The 22,150-nt window shown below is 42.9% G+C and overlaps 1 protein-coding gene across 1 annotated transcript in view; it reads right to left on the reverse strand.

Annotated features, from left to right (window-relative positions):
• The window catches only part of LOC109934893 (cilia- and flagella-associated protein 54-like), a 172,017-nt gene that overhangs the window by 83,280 nt on the left and 66,587 nt on the right, over positions 1–22,150 (reverse strand). Inside the window, exons 16-18 of the mRNA XM_048610553.1 lie at positions 18,265–18,439; positions 11,488–11,565; positions 8,099–8,220 (exon numbers count right to left, since the gene is read on the reverse strand). Of these exons, the coding sequence (XP_048466510.1) occupies positions 8,099–8,220; positions 11,488–11,565; positions 18,265–18,439 (375 nt within the window). The remainder of the gene's footprint in view (positions 1–8,098; positions 8,221–11,487; positions 11,566–18,264; positions 18,440–22,150) is intronic.

Here is a 22,150-nt window from a genome sequence, read left to right on the forward strand (position 1 = left end):
GTGACTCCCTTGTCCGCTCCACACTCCCCTCCAGCTCCACCACACCCGGCACTTTTCCCTGCAACCGCAGGAAGTGCTACACCTGCCCCCATACCTCCTCCCTCACCCCCATCCCAGGCCCCAAGAAGACTTTCCACATCAAGCAGATGTTCACCTGCACATCTGCCAATGTGGTATACTGCATCCGCTGTACCCGGTGTGGCTTCCTCTACATCGGGGAAACCAAGCGGAGACTCGGGGACCGCTTTGCAGAACACCTACGCTCGGTTCGCAACAAACAACTGCACCTCCCAGTCGCGAACCATTTCAACTCCCCCTCCCATTCCTCAGACGACATGTCCATCCTGGGCCTCCTGCAGTGCCACAACGATGCCACCCGAAGGTTGCAGGAACAGCAACTCATATTCCGCTTGGGAACCCTGCAGCCCAATGGTATCAATGTGGATTTCACAAGTTTCAAAATCTCCCCTCCCCCACCGCATCCCAAAACCAGTCCAGCTCATCCCTGCCTCCCTAACCTGTTCGTCCTCCCACCTATCCCCTCCTCCCACCTCAAGCCGCACCTCCATCTCCTACCGACCAACCTCATCCCGCCCCCTTGACCTGTCCGTCCTCCCTGGACTGACCTATCCCCTTCCTAACCTCACCTTTACTGGCTCCATCCCCGCCTCTTCGACCTGTTTGTTTCCTCTCCACCTATCCTCTCCTCTATCCCTCTTCTATCCGCCTCCCACTCTCTCCCTATTTATTTCAAAACCCCCCTTCCCCTCCCCCTTTTCTGATGAAGGGTCTAGGCCCGAAACGTCAGCCTCTCTGCTCCTATGATGCTGCTTGGCCTGCTGTGTTCATCCAGCCCTGCACCTTGTTGTCTCGGATTCTCCAGCATCTGCAGTTCCTACTATCTCTGTTTCGGGTCGAGACCCTTCTTCAGAAAATCGGTGATAAAAGACAGTTTTTGTGACTGGAGGTCGATATCCAGTGGCATACCACAGGGAATAGTGCTGGGTCCCTTACAGGTCATGATAAATATGTATAAATTATATGGATGAGAATGTTGGGGAGCGATGATAACTAAGTTTGCAGATGACACAAAGATTGGCCAGGTGGTTAATAGTGAGGAAGAAGGTCTTAGGTTCCAGGAGGACACAGACAGGTTGATCATATGGGAAATCAGTGGCAGATGGAATTAAATCATGATTAGTGTAAGGTGATGCACTTTAGAAGAAGTAACAAGACACAGGAGTACTCAATGAATGGCAGGACACGAGGAAGCTCAGAGGAACAGAGGGATATTGGGGTCCTTGTTCACAGATCCCTGAAGATGGCAGGATAGGTTAATAGGGTAATTAAGAAGGCATACGAAATAAAATCTATGCCACAACTGATAAAGATAAGTAAGAGTAGGGAGGTTATATTGGAGGTATACAAAACAGTTACGTAATTGTGTACAATTCTCGTCACCACATTATTGGAAGTATGTGATTGCACTTGATTGGGTGAGATTTACTAGGATGTTGCCTGGGATACAGCATTTCAGCTATGAAGGGAGGCTGGATAGGCTCAGGTTGTTTTCTTTGGAGCAGAAAAAGCTAAAGGGGTACCTAACAGGAGTAAAAGATCGAGAGGGGCATGGACAGGGTGGATAGAAAGCAGCAGTTCCTATTACTTGAAGGTCAAGGATGAGGGGGCATAATTTTAAGGTGGAGGCAAAGGGTTTAAACAGAATTTGAGACATATGTTTTCACCCAGATAGTAATGGGAACCTGGAATACTCTGTCTGGGAGGGTAGTTAAGATTGGTAACTTCACAACCTTTAAAAATTACATGGATGAGCATTTGAAGTATCATAACATTTAAAGCTACAGGCCAACTGTGAGGTAGTGGGATTAGTTGGTCAGTGCAGACTTGTTAAGCTGAAGGGCCTCTGTGCGGAATGGCTCAGTGACTCTGAGACCTATATGCTGAAATTCTGGTTTTCAGTAATTATTTGAGTATTTTAAAGATCGACTGTCTCCAGAGGTAGGAAAATGTGAACGTATGAACACAAGAACAAGGAACATGAGTGGGCCACTCGGCCCTTCGAAGCTGCTCTGCTACTTGTAAAGGTCACAGCTGATTAGATTTCAATCTCAACTCTACATTCCTGAATATACACAATAATCTTTCATCCCTTTGGCAATCAAGAATGTATAAACTTCAGCATTAAAAATATTTTTTAAATATTTATACCTTTTGAGGAAGGGAATTTCAAAGTCACAACCCTCAGAAAAAAGTGCTTCCTCACCTGTTTTAAATGTGTGACCACTTATTTTTAAACTATAACCCCTAGCCCTAGATTCTTCCACAAGAGGTAATATCCTTTCAACATCACCCAGTAAACCCCTCCCAAAATCTTCAATTAAGCCACCTGTGACTCTCTAAACTCCAGAGAACAGACTAAGCCTGTCTAGCCTTTGCTCATAAGGCAATCCACTGATACCAGTTATTAGATTAGCAAAAACAAAAACAAAGTTGCTGGAAAAGCTCAGCAGGTCTGGCAGCATCTGTGAAGGAGAAAACAGAGTTAACATTTCAGGTCCAGTGACCCTTCCTCAGAACTGATAGTGGCTGGGAAAACATCAGTTTATATGCAGAAAATAGGGAGGTGGGTGGGGTAGGGAGTAAACGATAGGATAGAGCCCAAAGAGAGAGAAAGACAGTTGGACAGACAAAGGAGTTGCTAACGATCAGGCTGGGAGGGTGAATAGTTGTTAATGGGGACTGTTAGTGACTAACAACAGGGGGTGTGTAGTGGCAGGCTATGTGGTAACAAGGCCTGGTGTGTGGGGTGGGGGGCTGCGACATGGGAGAGTTTAGGCCCTAAAAATTATTGAACTCGATATTGAGTCCGGAGGGCTGTAGGGTCCCCAAGCGGAAAATGAGGTGTTGTTCCTCCAGCTTGCGTTGGGCTTCACTGGAACACTGCCGCAAGCCAGAGACAGAGATGTTGGCCAGGGAGCAGGTGGTGCGTTGAAGTGGCAGGCAACAGGTAGTTCAGGGTCTTTTTTGCAAGCAGAACGCAGATGTTCTGCGAAGCGGTCGCCAAGTCTACGCTTCGTTTCCCCAATGTAGAGGAGACCACATTGTGAGCAGCGAATGCAGTAGACTAGATTCTTGGAAGTGTAGGTGAAGTGTTGCTTCACCTGAAAAGGTGTGTTTGGGCCCTTGGATTCTGGGGAGGGAGGAGGTAAATGGGCAGGTGTTGCACCTTCGCCGGTTACAGGGTAAGGTGCCGTAGGGCTGTGGGGAGGTGTTGGGGGTGAAGGAAGTGTGGACCAGGTGTCCCGGAGGGAACAGTCCCTGCAGAAGGTGGACAAGGGAGGGGAGGGGAATGTGTGTCTGGTGGTAGCATCTTGCTGGAGGTGGCGGAAATGGCATCTGATGATCTTCTGGATGTGGATGCTGGTGGGATGGTAGGTAAGGATAAGGGGAACCCTATCGCTGTTGCAGGAGGGAAGAGAGGGGGTGAGGGCTGAGGTGCAGGAGATGGGTCGGACCTGGTTGAGGGCCCTGTCGACAACGGAGCTGAGGACTCCTCGGTTGAGGAAGAAGGTGGACATTTCGGAGGCTCCCTTGTCGAAGTTGGCCTCATCTGAACATATGCTACGGAGACGGAGGAACTGAGCGAATGGGATGGAGTCTTTACAGGAAGTGGGGTGTGAAGATGTATAGTCCAGGTAGCTGTGGGAGTCAGTGGGTTTGTAATGGATATTAGTGGCCAGTCTATCCCCAGAAATGGAAACAGAAATGTCGAGGAAGGGAAAGGAGGAGTCAGAGATAGACCCGGTGAAAGTGAGGGCAGGGTGGAAATTCGAGGCGAAATTGATGAAGTTTTCCAATTCCAGACGAGAGAGGGAAGCAGCACCGATGATACCATCGATGTATCGGAGAAAGAGTTGTGGGTGGGGGCCGGAATAGGACTGGAACAAGGAATGTTCCACGTACCCCACGAAGAGACAGGCATAACTAGGGCCCATGTGGGTACCCATGGCAACTCCTCTTACCTGAAGAAAATGAGAGGAGTTGAAAGAGAAGTTGTTGAGGGTGAGGACAAGCTCGGCCAAGCTCGGGTGGCGGTGGGTGGGGATGGTTCAGGTCTTTGATCTAGGAAGAAGCAGAAAGCCCTAAGACCCTCATGGTGGGGAATGGATGTGTAAAGGGATTGCACATCCATGGTAAAGAGGAGGTGGCTGGAGTCAGTAAACTGGAAGCTTTGAAACCGGTGTAAGGCGTCAGATGAATCATGGATGTATGTGGTGATCTGCTGAGCTTTTCCAGCAACTTTGTTTTTGTTCTTGATTTACAGCATCCGCAGTTCTTTTGTATTTTATTAGATTAGCAAACCTTATCTCAATTGCTTCCAATGGATTAACATCTTTCCATAAGTACAGTGACAGTACTTTACACAGTCTTCCAGAAATTGATTTATCAATGTCTATATAACTGAAGTATAACCTCCCCACTCTTGCATTCAAATCCCCTCACTAAACCATAACATTCTATTAAGTTTCCCGATTGCTTGCTGTACCTGCATACTAAACTTCTGTAATTCATGCACGAGAACACTCCGATCTCTCTGCATCTCAGAGCTCTGCAACCTCTCAGCATTTAGAAAATATGCTTTTTTATTCTTTCACACTTTCCCGCAATGAGTTCCATTTGCTAGATCTTTGCCCACTCGCTTAACCTGTCTATATCCCTTTGCAGGCTTCTTATTTCCTCTTCACAACTCAGTTTCCAACCACCTTTGGTTCATCAGCAAATTTAGCTACTATATCTTCAGTCCCTTCATCCAAATCAGTTATATAAATTGTAAAGAGTTGAGACCACAGATCCCTGTGGCAAACCATTCAAAACATCCTGCCAGCCCAAAGAAGACTCACTTATTCCTATTCTCTACTTCCTGTTAGCCAGTCAAACTCCGATCAATGTCAATATGTTACCCTCTACACTGTCAGCTCTTATCTTCCGCAATAACCTTATTGTTGCGTCTTACCAAATACCTTCTGGAAATCCAACTACCACATATTCACTGGCTTCTCTTATCTACAGCACAAATACTTCCACAAAGAACTCCAATAAATTAATTAAACATGCTTTCCTTTTGACAAAGCCAAACTGTTTTTTCCTGATTACCTTGAACTCATCCATGTGCCCTGTAATGACATTTTTATTAACAGCTTCTAATGTTATCCCTATGATAGATTAAGTTAAATGGACTGTCGTTTCCTGCTTTTTGCCTCCCTTACATTTTGAATAAAAAGGTGCTACATTTTCTGTTTTCAAATTTAAAGATACATTCACTGAATCTAACAAGCTTTGGAAAATTAAAACCACACATCAACTATTTTCACTTACTGCTTCTTTTAAGACCCTAAAATAAAATCCATCAGGATCTGGGAACTTGTCAACTCACAACTGCAACAATTTACTCAGTATTTCTTCCCTGATAATTATAATTTTCTTGAGCTCCTTCCTCCCTCTCAATTTCTGATTCACAGCCATTTCTAGGATACTATTTTTGTGACCTCTCTAGTGAAGATCAGCTTCAAAATATCTGTTCAATTCATCTGCCATCTCTTTATCGTCCGTTACTAACTCTCCAGACTCATTTTCTTTCAGAGCAACACTTACTTTGTTAACTCTTTTTTTAAATATCTAAAGAAACCTGTCCTATCTGTTTTGATATTTTCGGTTAACTTTCTCTCATACTCTAATTTTTTTCTCTTTAATAATCTTTTAGCAATTCTTTGCTGCTTTGTGTATTCTGTGCAATCTCCTGCCCTGCCACACACCTTTGCAGAATTATGCCTTTTTTTGAGTTTGAGACTATCTTTGACTTTAGTTAGCCACAGATGATTAGAATTTTTCCACCTCTTAGAATTTCTCATTTTCTGTAATGTATCTATACTACATTTTCTGGAATATCCCCTTAAATTTGCTACTCCATCTCTACTGACCAAGCCCTTAACCTAAACTTCCAGTTCACTTTCGCCAGGTCTGCTTTCATGCACTCCTATTACAGCACAAACTACAGATGAACCAGTTCTGGAAAATTCCAAGTCATCCTCAAACTGTGTTTTTTCCCTCAAAAGGCTTCCAGAACCCAGCCCGGTGAGTGAAATCTGCAATATGTTATTGGTCCAAAGGAAAGCTTTCAAACATTTTCACAGCGCATGTTGATGTTTTCTAATGAGGTGCAGACTTTACTGTAGAATTTGGGCAATTTGTCCTTGGACTAGACCAGATGCCAGCTTTGATAATTCCAAGTTAAGTACTTTGATGAAGCACCCATATTTAAAGAATGTTTCAAGGACAAATAAAACACTGCAAAAATTAAGCCTGAAGAAATATGTGCCTAGGTTCCCAGCCTTAGGAAACTGAAAGAACATGAAACTAGTTCACTGTAACAATGTTTCACATGCTATTCTTCCTGATGGGCATCAAGGTGTTGCTGGTTTCATTATACATATATATCTTTAATGGTAAGAATTGTTGTTGTTTAGCTTGGGAAACCACAAAATAAATGTTATTAAAAGAATTCCGGATATGAGATGTGAAAGTTTACCACAGGGAACACACGTTTTAAGATTTTGGACAAGTAATGCAGAGGGATGTAGGAAGAATTCTCTGCTCAGCAATTTGAAGTCATCTGGAACATGCTGTTCACAACGATGAAAGGAGCAGAAAAGATCAATGATTTTAACAAGTAAGCCAGAGGGCCCTTGGAAAAAAAATGCTTGCAACGTTCCAGGGATACAGTGAGCTATGAGGCTGACTGGATTACTCCGTGGAGAGCTGACACAGACTTGAAGGAGTTGACTACTCTCCTTCTCTGCTAGAGGCAGTGAATAAGGTATTTTATTTAGCAAATATCAGAAGCACCTTGTACAATGGGTGTACTGAAGATAGTATGTCCATTGAATGTTATGTAGACAATAGTACATTGTGGAATCATGCATACTTTACACAAATACTAGTCAGAAAATCTATTTTGTCAGCATGAAACAAAAGCAGGCGAGAAATAACATTATAATCAAGTGGGTGGGTTTAAGTCATTAACTACCACATTGTTTTCCAATACAAAATGCACATACAAAGAAATTGGATGGGATCCTGGAAGAGGGTTTTCTCACAATGTCATGCTTTGTGTATAGTATGGACATTTTGTATTTAAATTTTGATTGCACATAGAAAGTTTTCTTCAAAATTGTATTTGAGGGAGAATAGAATATATTATTTGTACATCACTTGAATATCAATTATTTTCAGGTGGCAAATATTAATGGGCAACCAACCTATTTTCATACGGCTAAAACAGGGTTCCTGTGGTTGCATACTTGTGAAGTGCATTGTTTCTTTCTGCAAGTAAAAGCTTGTAAGTATTAAAACCAGTTCAAACAGAAAATCCTATAAGAAAGAATAGCCAGAAGGCTCAAGAACGCCCCCATTCCCCACCACCCCAGAGGTGTGTCATAGCATGTCAACAGGTTGACTAAAATAACTATTGCAGAAGATAGTTGCACTAAGTGCAAAACAAATCGACATTTCAGCAAAGACCCCACCAGAGGCTCTCTGATGACAAGTATCCAGACGAAAACACTCCCACATTCTGTAAAAAGTTTTATATATTTTGTGCTTGCTTACTAAAAAAAAACTATGATTTTACATCAGCATCCAGTCTGAAATTTAACAGTCATATGAAAAATTAATTTCATTCATATCCCATATTTCACATCCTCATGTGTCACAAAGTGTTCCACAGACAATGAGCTATTTGTTTGAAGTGTAACCACTGCTGTTTTGCAGATTTGTCAGCTAGTTTATACACAATTGATAATGGATGTTCAGCTAAAACAACTTTTGGATCATTGTTATTCATTGACAACAAGGTTGAAACAATGACCCTAGTTTTAATAACAGGATCCTATAACAATGGCATGCATTTGTGGTAACATCTGAAAATTACATTAAAATTTTCTTAGTACGTTTCAACAATGTCAACAAAAAAACTGACAAATGTTGAATACTTTGTGGGTACAGTATTAGCTTTGATTACCTCAAGAAGTTGATATTTGGAGGACTGGTCCTGTTCCTTGCTGAACAGATACATCACTTTTTGAATTAGAAACATAGCCTTCAACATGTTGTTCTTTTTGACTTTCTTGATGATGTCTGCCTCTGATTGGATGAAATCAGATTGGACGATAAACGAAAAAGGTACCACACAAAAACTAAAATCCTTACAAACCAGTTAGTAATCCATTTTTACAAATTTCAGAAGTATCCTGAATCATATCTTGCATATTTTCTGCACATTCCAGCAAAATAGATAAATAAACCTAGTATGATAGAATTATCATTTGGATATTTATACAAGATGAAGCAACATAAGTGAAAAAAAAATCACTTTCAGCACAAAAGGAGGGCAGTCAGCTCTATCAGACTTATGTCAGCTCTCCATTAAGTAATCCAATCAGCCTATACCTTGCTGTACACCTTGAGCATGCTTGTTCAAGTATCCTCTAATTTACTTGTTGAAATCATTGATCATGTCTGCTACTGCCACTTTCCTGGGCACATGTTCCAAGTTATTTCAAATTGCTAGGTGAAAAGGTTTTCTCCACATCCCTCTGCATTACTTGCACAAAAATGTTAAACCCGTGTTCCCTGCAATAAATCTGCGCATCTTCAGCAATCTCTTCTGCTCGAAGAACAAACCCAGGATCCACAATACCTCATATCTACCTATCTGCAATGTAAACACTATTAAAAGATTTTTTGTGTTTCATTATATGGTAACTGCCACTCTGTTCTCATATTCTCCCTTTTTCTCTCTTCTTTTTGTCTTCACCTACCCCTTTAACTTATCTGTTTTGGTTTTTGCTTGATAAATTCAATTAGCATGCATCATACAGCCTCTTTTTGTTGCTTTGTTATATGTTCTGCTTTCTTCGTCACACTAAGAGCCCTGCTCTTATCCCATTGAAATTGGCCATCTTCCTGCTCCTCTGATACTGCTTGGCCTGCTGTGTTCATCCAGCTCTACACCTTGTTATTCCAAAATAATGTTCTACCTTTGACTGTTCCTTGCTCTCTTGAAAACTGGTTCAAACCTTATTTTATAATGATCACTCTTAACTACTTGGTTTAACTCTTTCACCAGCACCAATTCCAGCAATGCCTCCCTTTGCGCTTGACTAATAGCATGCTAATCATTATGTTCTGCTGAACACATCCAAGAACATTCTTCCCCTCACATTTTACTCTAAGCATGTCCTAATCAATAATTGGTTAATTTCAGAACCCAGTGTCAACATTCCAGAGTGCTTGCAAATCTTTGTTACTTCCCTGCAGATTTGCTCCTCTATCACTTTGTCTCTATCGCTCTCTCGCATTAGTTCAAGGCTTATAATGTACCTCCATTAATGTGATCACAACCTTTTTGATTCTCAACTCCAACCAAATGGATTTTCTCAATAAAAACCAAGAGAACTGCAGACACTGTAAATCAGGAACAAAAACAGAAGCTGCTGGAAAACCCTCAGCAGATCTGGCAGCATTGTGAAGAAAAGTCAGAGCTAACATTTCAGGTCTAGTGACCCTTCCTCAGAACGGACGGTGGTGAGGAAAATGTTGGTTTATTTGCAGAAGACAGGGTGGGGGAGGCAGTAAGGAGTAAACGATAGGTCGGGATAGAGCCCAAAGAAAGAGAAGAACTGTTGGACAGACAAAGGAGTGGATAACGATCTGGCTAGGAGAGTGAATAACTGTTAATGGAGACAATTAGTAGCTAACAATAGGTAGTGTGTAATGGCAGGCTATGTGATAACAAGGCCTGGTATGTGGGGTAGCGGGCTAGCTCATGGGAGAGTTCAAACCCTAAAATTATTGAACTCGATGTTGAGTCCAGAGGACTGCAGGATCCCCAAGCAGAAAATGAGGTGTTGTTCTTCAAGCTTGCACCGAGCTTCGCTGCAAGTCAGAGACAGAGATGTTGGAACACGTTGGTGTGTTAAAGTGGCAGGCAACTGGAAGCTCAGGGTCTTTTTTGCGGGCAGAATGTAGATGTTCTGCAAAGCGGTCACCCAATCTATGCTTTGTTTCCCCAGTGTAAAGAAGACCACATTGTGAGCAGCAAATGCAGTAGACTAGATTGTGGGAAGTGCTGCTTCACCTGGAAGGTATGTTTGGCACCTTGGATAGTGGAGAGGGAGGAAGTAAATGGGTAGGCGTTACCCGTTTGGAGGTTGCAGGGGAAAGGTCATGGGTCTGCCTGGGGACACTGCAGCGCTCTGGACTCAATATTGAGTTCAATAATTTTAGGGTCTGAACTCCGTGTCCTAGTCCCCTACCCCACACACCAGGCCTTGTTATCACAGCCTGCCAGTGTTAGCTATTGACAGCCTCCATTAACAGCTATTCACTCTCCTAGCCAGATTGTTATCCACTCCTTTATCTGTCCAACTATTCTTCTCTTTCTTTGGACTCTATCCTAACTTATCATTTACTCCTTTCCACTTCCCCACCCTATCTTCTGCATATAAACCGACATTTTCCTAGCTATCATCAGTTCTGAGGAAGGGTCACCAGACCCAAAACGTTAACTGATTTCTCTTCACAGATGCTGCCAGACCTGCTGAGTTTTTCCAGCAACTTCTGTTTTTGTTCATGTAATGACTTTACTCATCTGCTCAGGGACAATCCCTCTTTGCAACACCACATGTCTCTTAATAAGTATTGCCACCCTACCTCCCTTTTTTGCCTTCCCTATCTTTTCTAAACACTTTGTATTCTAGCTCCTACATCAAATGATTTGTCTTAGTTATAAAATTGAGGTTTGGCTTTAACTAGAATACTGCGTCCTATTCTGGGCACTGCAGTTTAAAAAGAATGTAAATGCTTAAGACAGAGTGGAAAAGATTTAAGCAAATGGTTCCAGAAATGAGCAACATCAGTTACTTATATAGCTTGGAGAAGCAAATGTTGGTCTCTTGAGAGAAGGGTTAGTGAAGATAAGATATAAGCATTCCAAATAATGAGAGATTAGACAGACTGCAAGTGGGAAGAAATGGTTCCCATCAGTAGAGGGTCAAGAACCAGATTTTCAAATGATTGGCAAAAATAACTAATTTTGGTCAGAATCTAGAATATACCAATATGGCAGTGGGTTACAGTCAACATTTGGAGATTCCAAAGCAGAATTGGATAAGAACCTGATGGGAAGAAATTTCAGGGCAACAGGATAAGAGCAGGGGAGTGGGACCAGCTGGGTTGCTTTTGTAGAAAGTTGGCATGGGTACACTGAGCTGAATGTCCTGCTTCCATGCTGTAATCATTCCATGAATCTGTAAATCCCATCTATTTTTTTCCCCCTCACATTTTAAATCATTACACTGCAACACAAATTGTTTGATGATTTCTGCATCCTATTCTGTTTCAACTTACCTTTTAAAATGGTAAAGCCATAGCTTGCATCAGTCCCAATGGTTTCGTGGCTGGTTGCGTTTTCAGAATTCAGTAGCTCTTTGGTGAGGAAAAAGTAAAAGGAAAAAATGAGGGCATCAGAGGTATGTTATTAAATTTCTGTGATTTCTTTGTCACTGATATTGATTTATTTACTCTTTTATCCCAGTGATTTAGGACTCCCATACTTTAACATTCCATAATGGTTGTGTGTGTACTTCAGCCAAATTTACCTAATTTTTTTTTTCTTTCTCTCACTGCTCCTTCTTTTCTAGATATGTAAAACACGATCTTTGAAATAACCACAGAGGCCAGAACCCTGTCACAAAGTCACCCTTTATTTGCACGTGGAGAGTCTTTGACACTGATCCAGCTCCCTCAGAGCCAGCTCTCAGACTGAACAGATTGTCTGACACTCCGGTTCTCATCAGTCAGCCAGGGCTCCCTGATTGGACCAAATTAACAGCCCCAATCAGGGAACTCATGTTCTATGAGGTCCATAAAAACTGAAAGAACTGCGGATGCAGGAAATCAGAAACAAAAACAGGAGTTGCTGAAAAAGCTCAGCAGGTCTGGCTGCATCTGTGAAGAGAAATCAGAGTTAATGTTTCAGGTTCTGAGGAAGGGTCACCAGACCTGAAACGTTAAATCTGATTTTTCTACAGATGTTGCTGGACCTGCTGAGCTTTTCCAAAAACTTCTGTACTATGAGGTCCACCTAGCTGACCTTGTTACAATCACTCCATCCCTCCCATTCGGAGTCCAATGACATTGGCGGGCTTTTTTATTGTAGCTCCTCCTGACATGTTTTAGCATCAGGTCAGGTTCTTTCAACTCTGCCTCAGATACGGGTGACATGCAATACACAGTAGCTCGTCTCTTGCACTCGGATTCACTCTGTTCTTCAGGCAACAAAGGCATTGAGGTGGTGATATTCGCCATGTCCATATCAGATTCCAAAGCATCTTCAATGGTTGACGGAGAGGGAGAATCCACGGTTTCTGGATAAGTTGGAAAGCTTGTCGAGGAGCCAGGCACATTTTACTCCCACACCATTTCTGTGTTTGCAGGTTTCATATGGTCCATGTGATTTTTCAAGACCATCCTGAACTTCGTATGTCACAGGACCTGACCTCATGTTGATCATGCCTCTTCCTCATGCAGGGCCATACCTATTGTTTCTACACAAGAAAAAAAAAACAACTTTGTCCACTGAAGTAAACGGTCTCTCTCGCTTATCATGTCTGGCACTGGCGTTTCTGATGCCATTTCACCCTCCTCCCCCCACAGGTTCTGGAAGATCACATTTCTCCCCATTAACATCTCTGCTGCAGCTATCCCTGTAGTTGCATGAGGGATGATCCATTAATCAATTAGGAACCAGGACAGTTTTGTATTGCAGAAGCAGTACACTGTTTCTTTCAGTCTGACTTCAAAGTCTAGACTGCTCTTTCTGCCAGACCACTGGATGATGGATGGTATGGAGCTGTCCTTATATGTCGAATATCATTCAACTTTAGGAAATGCTCAAATTCCCTGCTAGTAAATGATGGCCTGTTATCTGTGACCAACGTTTCCGGGAGTCCATGTATTGCGAAAGATGCATGCAGTTTTTCATCATTCCTGTGTTTCATGAATGAACTATGTACGTCCAGCCACTTTGAGTGGCTGTCCACAATGACTAAGAACATCAAGCCCATGAAAGGACCTGCGTAGTTGACATGTAACTGAGTCCAGGGTTTATCCGGCTCTTCCCATGAATGTGGGGGAGCTGCTGGCATTAATTTTTGTCCTTGTTGGCACTCTGGGCACTCCCCCACCAACGCAGTTACATCTACATCCAATCCTGGCCACCAGAAATAATTTCTTGCCAACATCTTCATTTTAGAAACCCCTGGATGACGCTGGTGGAGTTCAGTCAGTATCTGGCAGCGACCTTTACTTGGGACAATCACACTTGCTTCCCATAAAATTATGCCATCCTCTGCTGTGATCTGGTCTCTCTGGGTCCAAAAAGGTTTCATTTGTAGTTGTAATGCCCCATTGGTTTCCACCATTACGACCAGCTGTTTCACTTTTGCTAGGACTGGATCTTTCTGCGTCCAAAGTCTGATATTGTCAGCTGTTACGGAAAGTGTGTCCAGAAACTTTAAAACCATTACAGACTCTTCAACTGGCAGTGCTACCAGAGGTGGATCAGCCAGTGGGAGGTGGATCAATTCATCCGCATTTGCTACTTGGCCTCTGGAGTTCCAACTCAATTATATGCACTTAAGTATTGAGCCCACCACTGAATTTTGCCTGAAGCTTTGGGTGGCACTGCCTTGTCCTCTTTAAGTAGACCTAGCAGGAGTTTGTGGTCCATTATTATTACAAATTTACATCCATAAAGGTATTAAGAACAAAGAAAATTACACCACAGGAACAGGCCCTTTGGCCCTCCAAGCCTGCACCAATCCAGATCCTCTATCTAAACCTGTCACCTATTTTCCAAGGATCTGTATCCCTCTGCTCCCTGCCCATTCATGTATCTGTCTAGGTACATCTTAAATGATGCTATCGTGCCCACCTCTACAACCTCCGCTGGCAACGTGTTCCAGGCACCCACCACCCTCTGCGTAAAGAACTTTCCACGCATATCTCCCTTAAACTTTTCCCCTCTCACCTTGAAATCGGGACCCCTAGTAATTGAGTCCCCCACTCTGGGAAAAAGCTTCTTGCTCTCCACCCTGACTATACCTCTCATGATTTTGTAGACCTCAATCAGGTCCCCCCTCAACCTCCATCTTTCTAATGTAAATAATCTTAATCTACTCAACCGCTCTTCATAGCTAGCACCCTCCATACCAGGCAACATCCTGGTGAACCTCCTCTGCACCCTCTCCAAAGCATCCACATCCTTTTGGTAATGTGGCGACCAGAACTGTACACAGTATTCCAAATGTGGTCGAACCAAAGTCCTATACAACTGTAACATGACCTGCCAACTCTTGTACTCAATACCCCGTCCGATGAATGAAAGCATGCCGTATGCCTTCTTGACCACTCTATCCACCTGCGTTGCCACCTTCAGGGTACAGTGGACCTGAACACCCAGATCTCTCTGTGCATCAATTTTCCCCAGGGCTTTTCCATTTACTGTATAGTTCGGTTCTTGAATTGGATCTTCCAAAATGCATCACCTCGCATTTGCCTGGATTGAACTCCATCTGCCATTTCTGCACCCAACTCTCCAATCTATCTATATTCTGCTGCATTCTCCAACAGTCCCCTTCACTATCTGCTACTCCACCAATCTTAGTGTCATCTGCAAACTTGCTAATCAGACCATCTATACCTTCCTCCAGATCATTTATGTATATCACAAACAACAGTGATCCCAACACGGATCCCTGTGGAATACCACTGGTCACAGTTCTCCATTTTGAGAAACTCCCTTCCACTACAACTCTCTGTCTCCTGTTGCCCAGCCAGTTCTATATCCATCTAGCTAGTACACCCTGGACCTCATGCGACTTCACTTTCTCCAGCAGCCTACCATGGGATTGTTAGAACTTCCTGACTTCAAATATGACTGCCAAACCTTCCTTCTCTATTTGGGCATATTTATGCTATGCATTAGCCAAAATCCTGGATGCATACACTATTGGGTGTTCCTCTCCATTGGACCACCTGTGAGCTAATACTACCCAAATGCCATACAGCGAAGCATCGCATGTCAATACCAGATCTCGCTTGGGATCATACTGTGCCAACACCTTACAGGATGATAGCTGCTTCTTCACTTCACTGAAAGTTGTGGCTTGGCTACACAACCATTTCCAAGGCTGATCCTTTCTTTAAGGAGTTGATGCACGGTACCAGGAGGTAGACCAGATTATGAACTTTCCATGATAATGCACCAGTCCAAGGGAAGACCTAAGCTCCAGAACAGACGTGGGAGCCAGGGCACATTTGATTGCCCCCACTTTATCTTCAAAGTCGTGTAACCCAGTCTTGTTGACTGTAGCCCAAATAGGTTACTTTGGGATGTCTGGAACACACATTTTCCTTTCTAAGGCATACACCCGTCTAAGGACGGTATCCAAGTTCTTTAAGTGCTCCTTATTGGTTCCCTGTTATTAGCACATCATCTAGATCAATGGAGACCTGGGCTAGACCTTGTGAAATGTTCTCCATCATCAACTGAAAAACTGCACAGGCTGAGATACCTCAAATGGCAGTCTCACTGCAAGTGCAAGTACGCATGACTCATGTCCAGCTTTGTGAAGGATAGCCCCCCTGCCAGCTCTGGGATAAATCCTCCTCAAGTGATTGGGTATTTATCCAGCTGCAAAAAAGTGGTTTATCATTTGTTTAAAATCCACACAAAAGAGAACCGACCCATCAGTCTTCACAATCAGTACTCCTGATGCTGCCCGTTCTGCAAACTGGACTGGTTTGATGATTCCTTCAGTTTCCAGCCTTCTGATTTCTGCCTCTCCTTTTGCCTGTAATGCAAAATTGCACTGGGCGGGCATTGCAGAATCATGGAATTGCTTCCTGGTTAACGTGCAAAGTCGCCCTGGCCTCTTTGATAGTCCCTACAGCTTCCCAAGAGAAAAAAAACACGTTCGGATATTTAATTCGGGCTTCAGTCAGACAGCCATTTTCAAATCGAAAAATATTGAGCTAATCTAAGTGAATCTCTCTCAACCAATTTCGCCCCAATAAGCTTGGCCCAAACCTACCGTCAATGGTAACTGGACCATCTACTTCTCATAGAAGATCAGAACTAGAGGTGTACCCTTAATCTGTAAAGGTTCCCTGGTGTAGGTTCTCTGCCTAGCCAAGGTCTTGCACAAACTTAATGGTTGGAGTCCAATGTGAATTTTGTTAAAAACTGGTTGTGCAATCACTGATACGGCTGCGTTGGTATTGACCCCATTAGAACCAGATGACCATTTAACCAGGCATTTATTTAATTGGTTTTGATTTGGATGTTGCTGAACAATTTAACTGCTCCAACCCAGATGTAGGCAGACTTTCCAGGGTATGCATTCTCCTGGATACCAGCCTATGAGTTCTCTTACTCAATTTAGGTCCAGTAGGACACTTTTGCTGTCTTGAATCCATATACCCACAACAATTTCAATGGTTTGCTGGCACGATCCTGAAGAAACTTTTAACTGTTTCGCTGAAGCTTGGCTTGGAGTTTGCTGTGGGCCTACCTGGAGTGCCTCCGACCAGGCTATGTCCTGAGTGAGGATATGCAATTGCTTGCATTAAGTGGTTCTCCCCAAACTCAGTCAGACTGATGACAGTGTTCACTTCCATCAGAATACTCAGCAACTCATATGCTCCACATGCCATGTTTTCCAATCATAAAGCCAGTTGTATTGCCTTGTATGAAGCCCAGTAGGGCTGCAACCTGTAGGCCCTTTTGCATAATTACATCATTAATCCCACATCCCAGGGGAGGTGATGGCCTAGTGGTATTACTGCTGGATTGTTAATCCAGATACCCAGGTAATGTTCTGAGAATCTGGGTTCAAATCCTGCCACAGCAGTTGGTCAAATTTCAATTATGTAAATCTGTAATGAAGAGTCTAATGATCACCATGAAGCCATTGTCAATTGTCAGGAAAAACCCATGTGGATCGGTGCAGGCTTGGAGGGCCAAAGGGCCTGTTCCTGTGCTGTAATTTTCTTTGTTCTTTGAAACTGCCATCCTTACCTGGTCTGGCCTACATATGACTCCATAACCACAGCAATGTGTAATTACCCTCTGGGTAAGTAGGGCTGGGCAATAAATGCTGGTCTAGCCAGTGACACCCTCATCACTGGAATGAATATATAAAAAAAAAACTGGTCTCTAAGCATTTGATTAGGGGACAAACCAAAGTCACATGCCTCTGCCTGTCGGCTTGACCCAGTCAAAAAATCCCGATACCGATTCCCCTGTACACTAATTGCTGAGTAAAAAAGATAGCATCTCAGAATTAGAGGTGGCTTAGGGTCATAATAGTCTTTAACCAAATCCATCAACACTTGAAAGGTTTTAGTATCTAGTGCTTCAGGGCAAATTAGGCTCCTCATAACAGAAAAAGCTATGAGTCCACAAGCTTTCCATCTGCCCCAATGTTGTTTGTCCAGAAAAACATTCTTTCCACATACTGGACCCAGTCTTCGACAGCAGGGGTGAACAAGTCAAGCTTTCCAAACAGTGGCTGCAAGAAATGCTTACCCCAACTCAAAGATGACTGTTGCAAGCGAATTTCTTCATGAACATGCTTTACTCTCATTGTCACTGAAATAACTCCACAGAGGCCCATATCCCATCACCAAGTGACTCTTTATGTACACATCGAAAGCCCTTGCCTTGGGCACAGCCTCATCAGAGTCAGCACACTGATTGTCAGAACTCTGACACTCCTATTTTTATCTGTCAGCCAGGGCTTCCTGATTGGACCAGATTAACAGCCCTAATCAAGGAACTCATATTCAATGAAGTCCAGCTGGCTGATTTTATTACAATTACTACACTTTGACTTTCTTCTGTGCAATGAACTTATGTTCTGTTGTTAAAGAACATCTGTAGACTCATGTGAATGTTTCAGTGACTGACCAACTCAGTACCCAACTGCAAAAGTTAAGCTTATGATCTATCAAGACAGGTTTCATTCTAAGTCTCATCTTGTCTAGTATTACCATCACCTGGGATCATTGTACTATTAAATTCTTAAAGGTTTATATATTGTAAGAGGTTTAATAACTAACCGTTACTCATTTTGAGAAATTTAAATGCCACTCTGTAATAAACCTGAATAAGTTCCAGATGTAAATCCACGATAAAACTTTGGAGAGGTGTTGTTTTATAAGAATCGTCTTGTGGAATATCTTCTTCTTCCTGTTCATCTGGTTGGATATTTGAATGAAAACTGTTCACCTCTACCTGCAACAAAGACAAAACAAATTCAGCACCCAATACAAATTAACAAAGAATTGCGTTGAGGTTGATTTTTGTATCTTTTTGGAGAAATACTCAATTTCCAGACGCAAAGGATCAGGGACTCATTTTATCAAATCTCTGAACACCTTTATGCTGAAATTGAGAGGCAGAGCAGGGTAAGTAACATGAAGGCCAGTTTGAAAGCGTATTGCTTTGGCAGAATACTTAACTTTGGAATTTGATTAAAACTCAACAGCATCAGTGACAACAGTAGACGAAATCCAATACTCCATTTGACATCCCCATGATCTGCTAAACTTGGATGCTAGCTTTTTGGGATTCAAGCATGAGGATCCCAAATTCCAGGGGTCAAGGCGTAAGGGAAATTGGCTGGACACTAGGTTCCAGTATAATGATCCCTGACTGAGAAACTAGGGTGGACTTGCACTCAGTGGAGAAGAGGTGGATTCCATGACAGAGATGGTCTCCTTGTGGACTGCAATGAGCACTTTTGCTCTTCCTGGCCCAAGAGCAAACTAAAAGAATATGACTAACTTATCATTCTCGCCTGTTTTGATCTTGGATCTGCTGATTATCATTTTGGCCTGACAGAGAGTTTACAACAGCTTTGCTGCACAGGTTTTTGATTAAAATTGCAGTTGTACCCCATGTTGTCATCAGATCTACATCAATATCTTTCAATAAGGAGCTCAATGACTTCCAGCAGCTGTGAAGTTGTTTAAATTGCAACCAATGAAAAGAAAGAAGGAACAGCATAGATAAATCAGTGAGACTGTTTTAGCTGTATGTCGTCCTGTTTCCATCAGGCACAGGGAATTAAAGTCATCTCTTAAAATTCATCCTGAATTCATGTGCATTGACGGTATCTCAAATATTTTGAGAAGGTAGATTTAAGATGGTATTTCAAATACTTCAAAGAAGGCGAGTATCCCGTCACCAAGTCACCCCTTATTTACACGTGCCTAGTACTTGACACTGGTCTAGCTAGCACAGTGCCAGCTCCTAGAGTGACCAGAAACTCTGACACTCCCACTTATATCTGTCAACCAGGACTCCCTGACTGGACCAGGTTAAAAGCCCCAGTCAGGGAACTCCTATTCTATGAGTTCCACCTGGCTGACCTCATTCCAATCACTACAGTTTTCAGTAACCTTAAAGATTTTGAGAAAATTTGTAGCTCGGTTTGTGGATGAGGTTGTAGACTTGCTCACGGAGTCAGTATGTTTGATTGCAGATGTTTTGTCACCTTGCTAGGTAACATCGTCAGTGCGCCTCCGGTGAAGTTTTGGTGTTCTGTTCCGTTTGTTATTTATATGCCTCGGTTTGCTGAGTGGTTGGCATCACTTCCAGTTTTGATTCTCAATGGTTTGTATATCAGGTCAAGTTCAGTGTATTTGTTGATGGAGTTCCGGTTGAAATGCCAGGCCTCCAAGAATTCTCTGACATCTCTGTTTGGCTCGTGCTGTTATGGCTATGTTGTCCCAGTCGAATTCATGTCCTTCTTTGCCCATGTGTATTGAGACCAGTGACAATTGGTCATGTCTCTTGGCGGCTTGTTGGTGTTCATGTATCCTTATTGTCAGTTTTCTTCCAGTTTGGCCAATGTAATGTTTCTCACAGGCCTTGCATGGTATTTTATATATTATATTAGTTTTATTGGTTGTGGGTATGGGATCCTTCATGTTTGTCAGTAGCTGCCGCATGGTGGTTGTTGGTTTGTGGGCTACCCTGATACGTAAGGGTCTGAGTAGTCTGATGGTCATCTCTGATATGTCTCTGATGTACGGTAGGGTGACTAGTTGTGTTTTCTTGTTGTGTCTGTCGCGGAGGTAACGGAGGATTGTGCTTTATGGGTATCCATTCCCTTTAAAAACTCCGTATAAGTGCTCCTGCTCTGCTTTGCACAATTCTGGGTTGCTGCCGTGTATTGCGGCTTGTTTGAATAATGTCCTGATGCAGCTCCATTTATAGGTGTTGGGGTGGTTGCTGGTGTAATTAACTATCTGGTCCGTATGTGTTGTCTTTCTGTATACGCTAGTCTGGAGTTCCCTATTGTTCTTACATTCCACCATTATGTCTCGGCAGGGTAGTCAGTTATTGTTCTCTTCTTCTTTTGTGAATTTTATTCCAGTGAGGATGTTGTTTATGTATTAGTGAGTTTCTTCTAATCTTGTGCATTTGATAATCACGAAGGTGTCATCTACACAGCAGACCCAGAGTCTGGTTTGGATAGTGAGTAGCGCTGTCCGTTCTAACCTTTGCATTACCACTTCTGCAATCAGTCCTAATATTGGGGATCCCATTGATGTTCTCACTACCAGGCACGCCAACATATAGACTAGCCAAAGAACTACAACAGAAACTGACATACTAAGTAGACAACACTGCCCACTCCATCTACTCCTCCCAAGAATTTCTCAACGTCATCAAGGACACCAGAATAGAAGAGGAAAGATAATGGTATCCTTAGATGTAACAGCACTATTTAAATCTATAAACATCAACCTAGCCAAAGAGACAATTACCACACTGCTGGATGAATCAGAAAGGCAGGCAGGTAGTGAGACAATGGGTCTGAGGGGGACCCCTGGCTTGCGCAGCTAAGGTAGTCCATAGAAGTAACAACATCAAGACACCAACAGCATCAGCAAAGACAGCACCTTGAAACTGCTGGATCTGTGCCTCACAACCCATTTCACCTTCAACAGCCATATATTCAAACAAACCAACAGAACACCAATGGGATCCTCAACATTGGGACTGATTGTAAAAGCAGTAATGCAAAGGTTAGAACAAAGAGCCCTCCCTACTATCCAAGCCAAACTGTGGGTCCACTATGTAGATGATACCTTCATGATTACCAAATGCACAAGACTGGAAGAAACCTACCGACACACCATCCGCAGTTCTTTAGGTTCTTACTGAGGAATGTGATTTGGCCGTGTAAACGTGTTTTAGCAAATACTTGGTCAAACACCAGGAGTGACAGTGAAATTAATGTCAGTGGACAAGATGAAAGATTGGAACAGAAATCTCGTCAGAGAGAGGAGCAGAACGTCTTCAAGGTTGGCATGCCTAGAAGAGATGTGGCAGTGAGTTAAATACCAAATAAAAACCAAAAGAACTGCGGATGCTGTAAATCAGGAACAAAGGCAGAAGTTGCTGGAAAAGCCCTGTGCAGCAACTGTGAAGAAAAAATCAGAGTTAGTGTTTGGGGTCCGGTGACCCTTCCTCAGAACTGCTCCATAATAGCACTAGCCAAACAGAGATATGTCAGGGACTTCCTGGAGGCCTGGCATTTCAACCAAAACTCCATCAACAAACACATTGAACTGGACCCGATATACAAACCACTGAAAAACAGAAGCAGAAGTGATGCTAACCACCCCAGCAAACCATGACATATAAACAACAAGCAGGAAAGAACACCAATGCTTCACTGGAGGCGCACTGATGATGTTACCTAGCAAGGTGATGAAACGTCTGCAATCAAACACAATGCCTCGACGAGCAAGTCTACAACCTCATTCAGTAACCTTTTTGAACAGACACCATTTTCTTAGCTAGTCTGCTCATTTTATATGATCATGGCTGATCAGAAACTTCCAGGCCTTTTACCTACATCATTCCCATGACTTTTCATGCCATTGATATTCAAAAATTAATCAAAGACTGAGCTACCACATCCCTCTG

Source organism: Rhincodon typus, chromosome 22 (genome assembly GCF_021869965.1).
Source record: "Rhincodon typus isolate 14 chromosome 22, sRhiTyp1.1, whole genome shotgun sequence".
NCBI lineage: Eukaryota > Metazoa > Chordata > Chondrichthyes > Orectolobiformes > Rhincodontidae > Rhincodon > Rhincodon typus.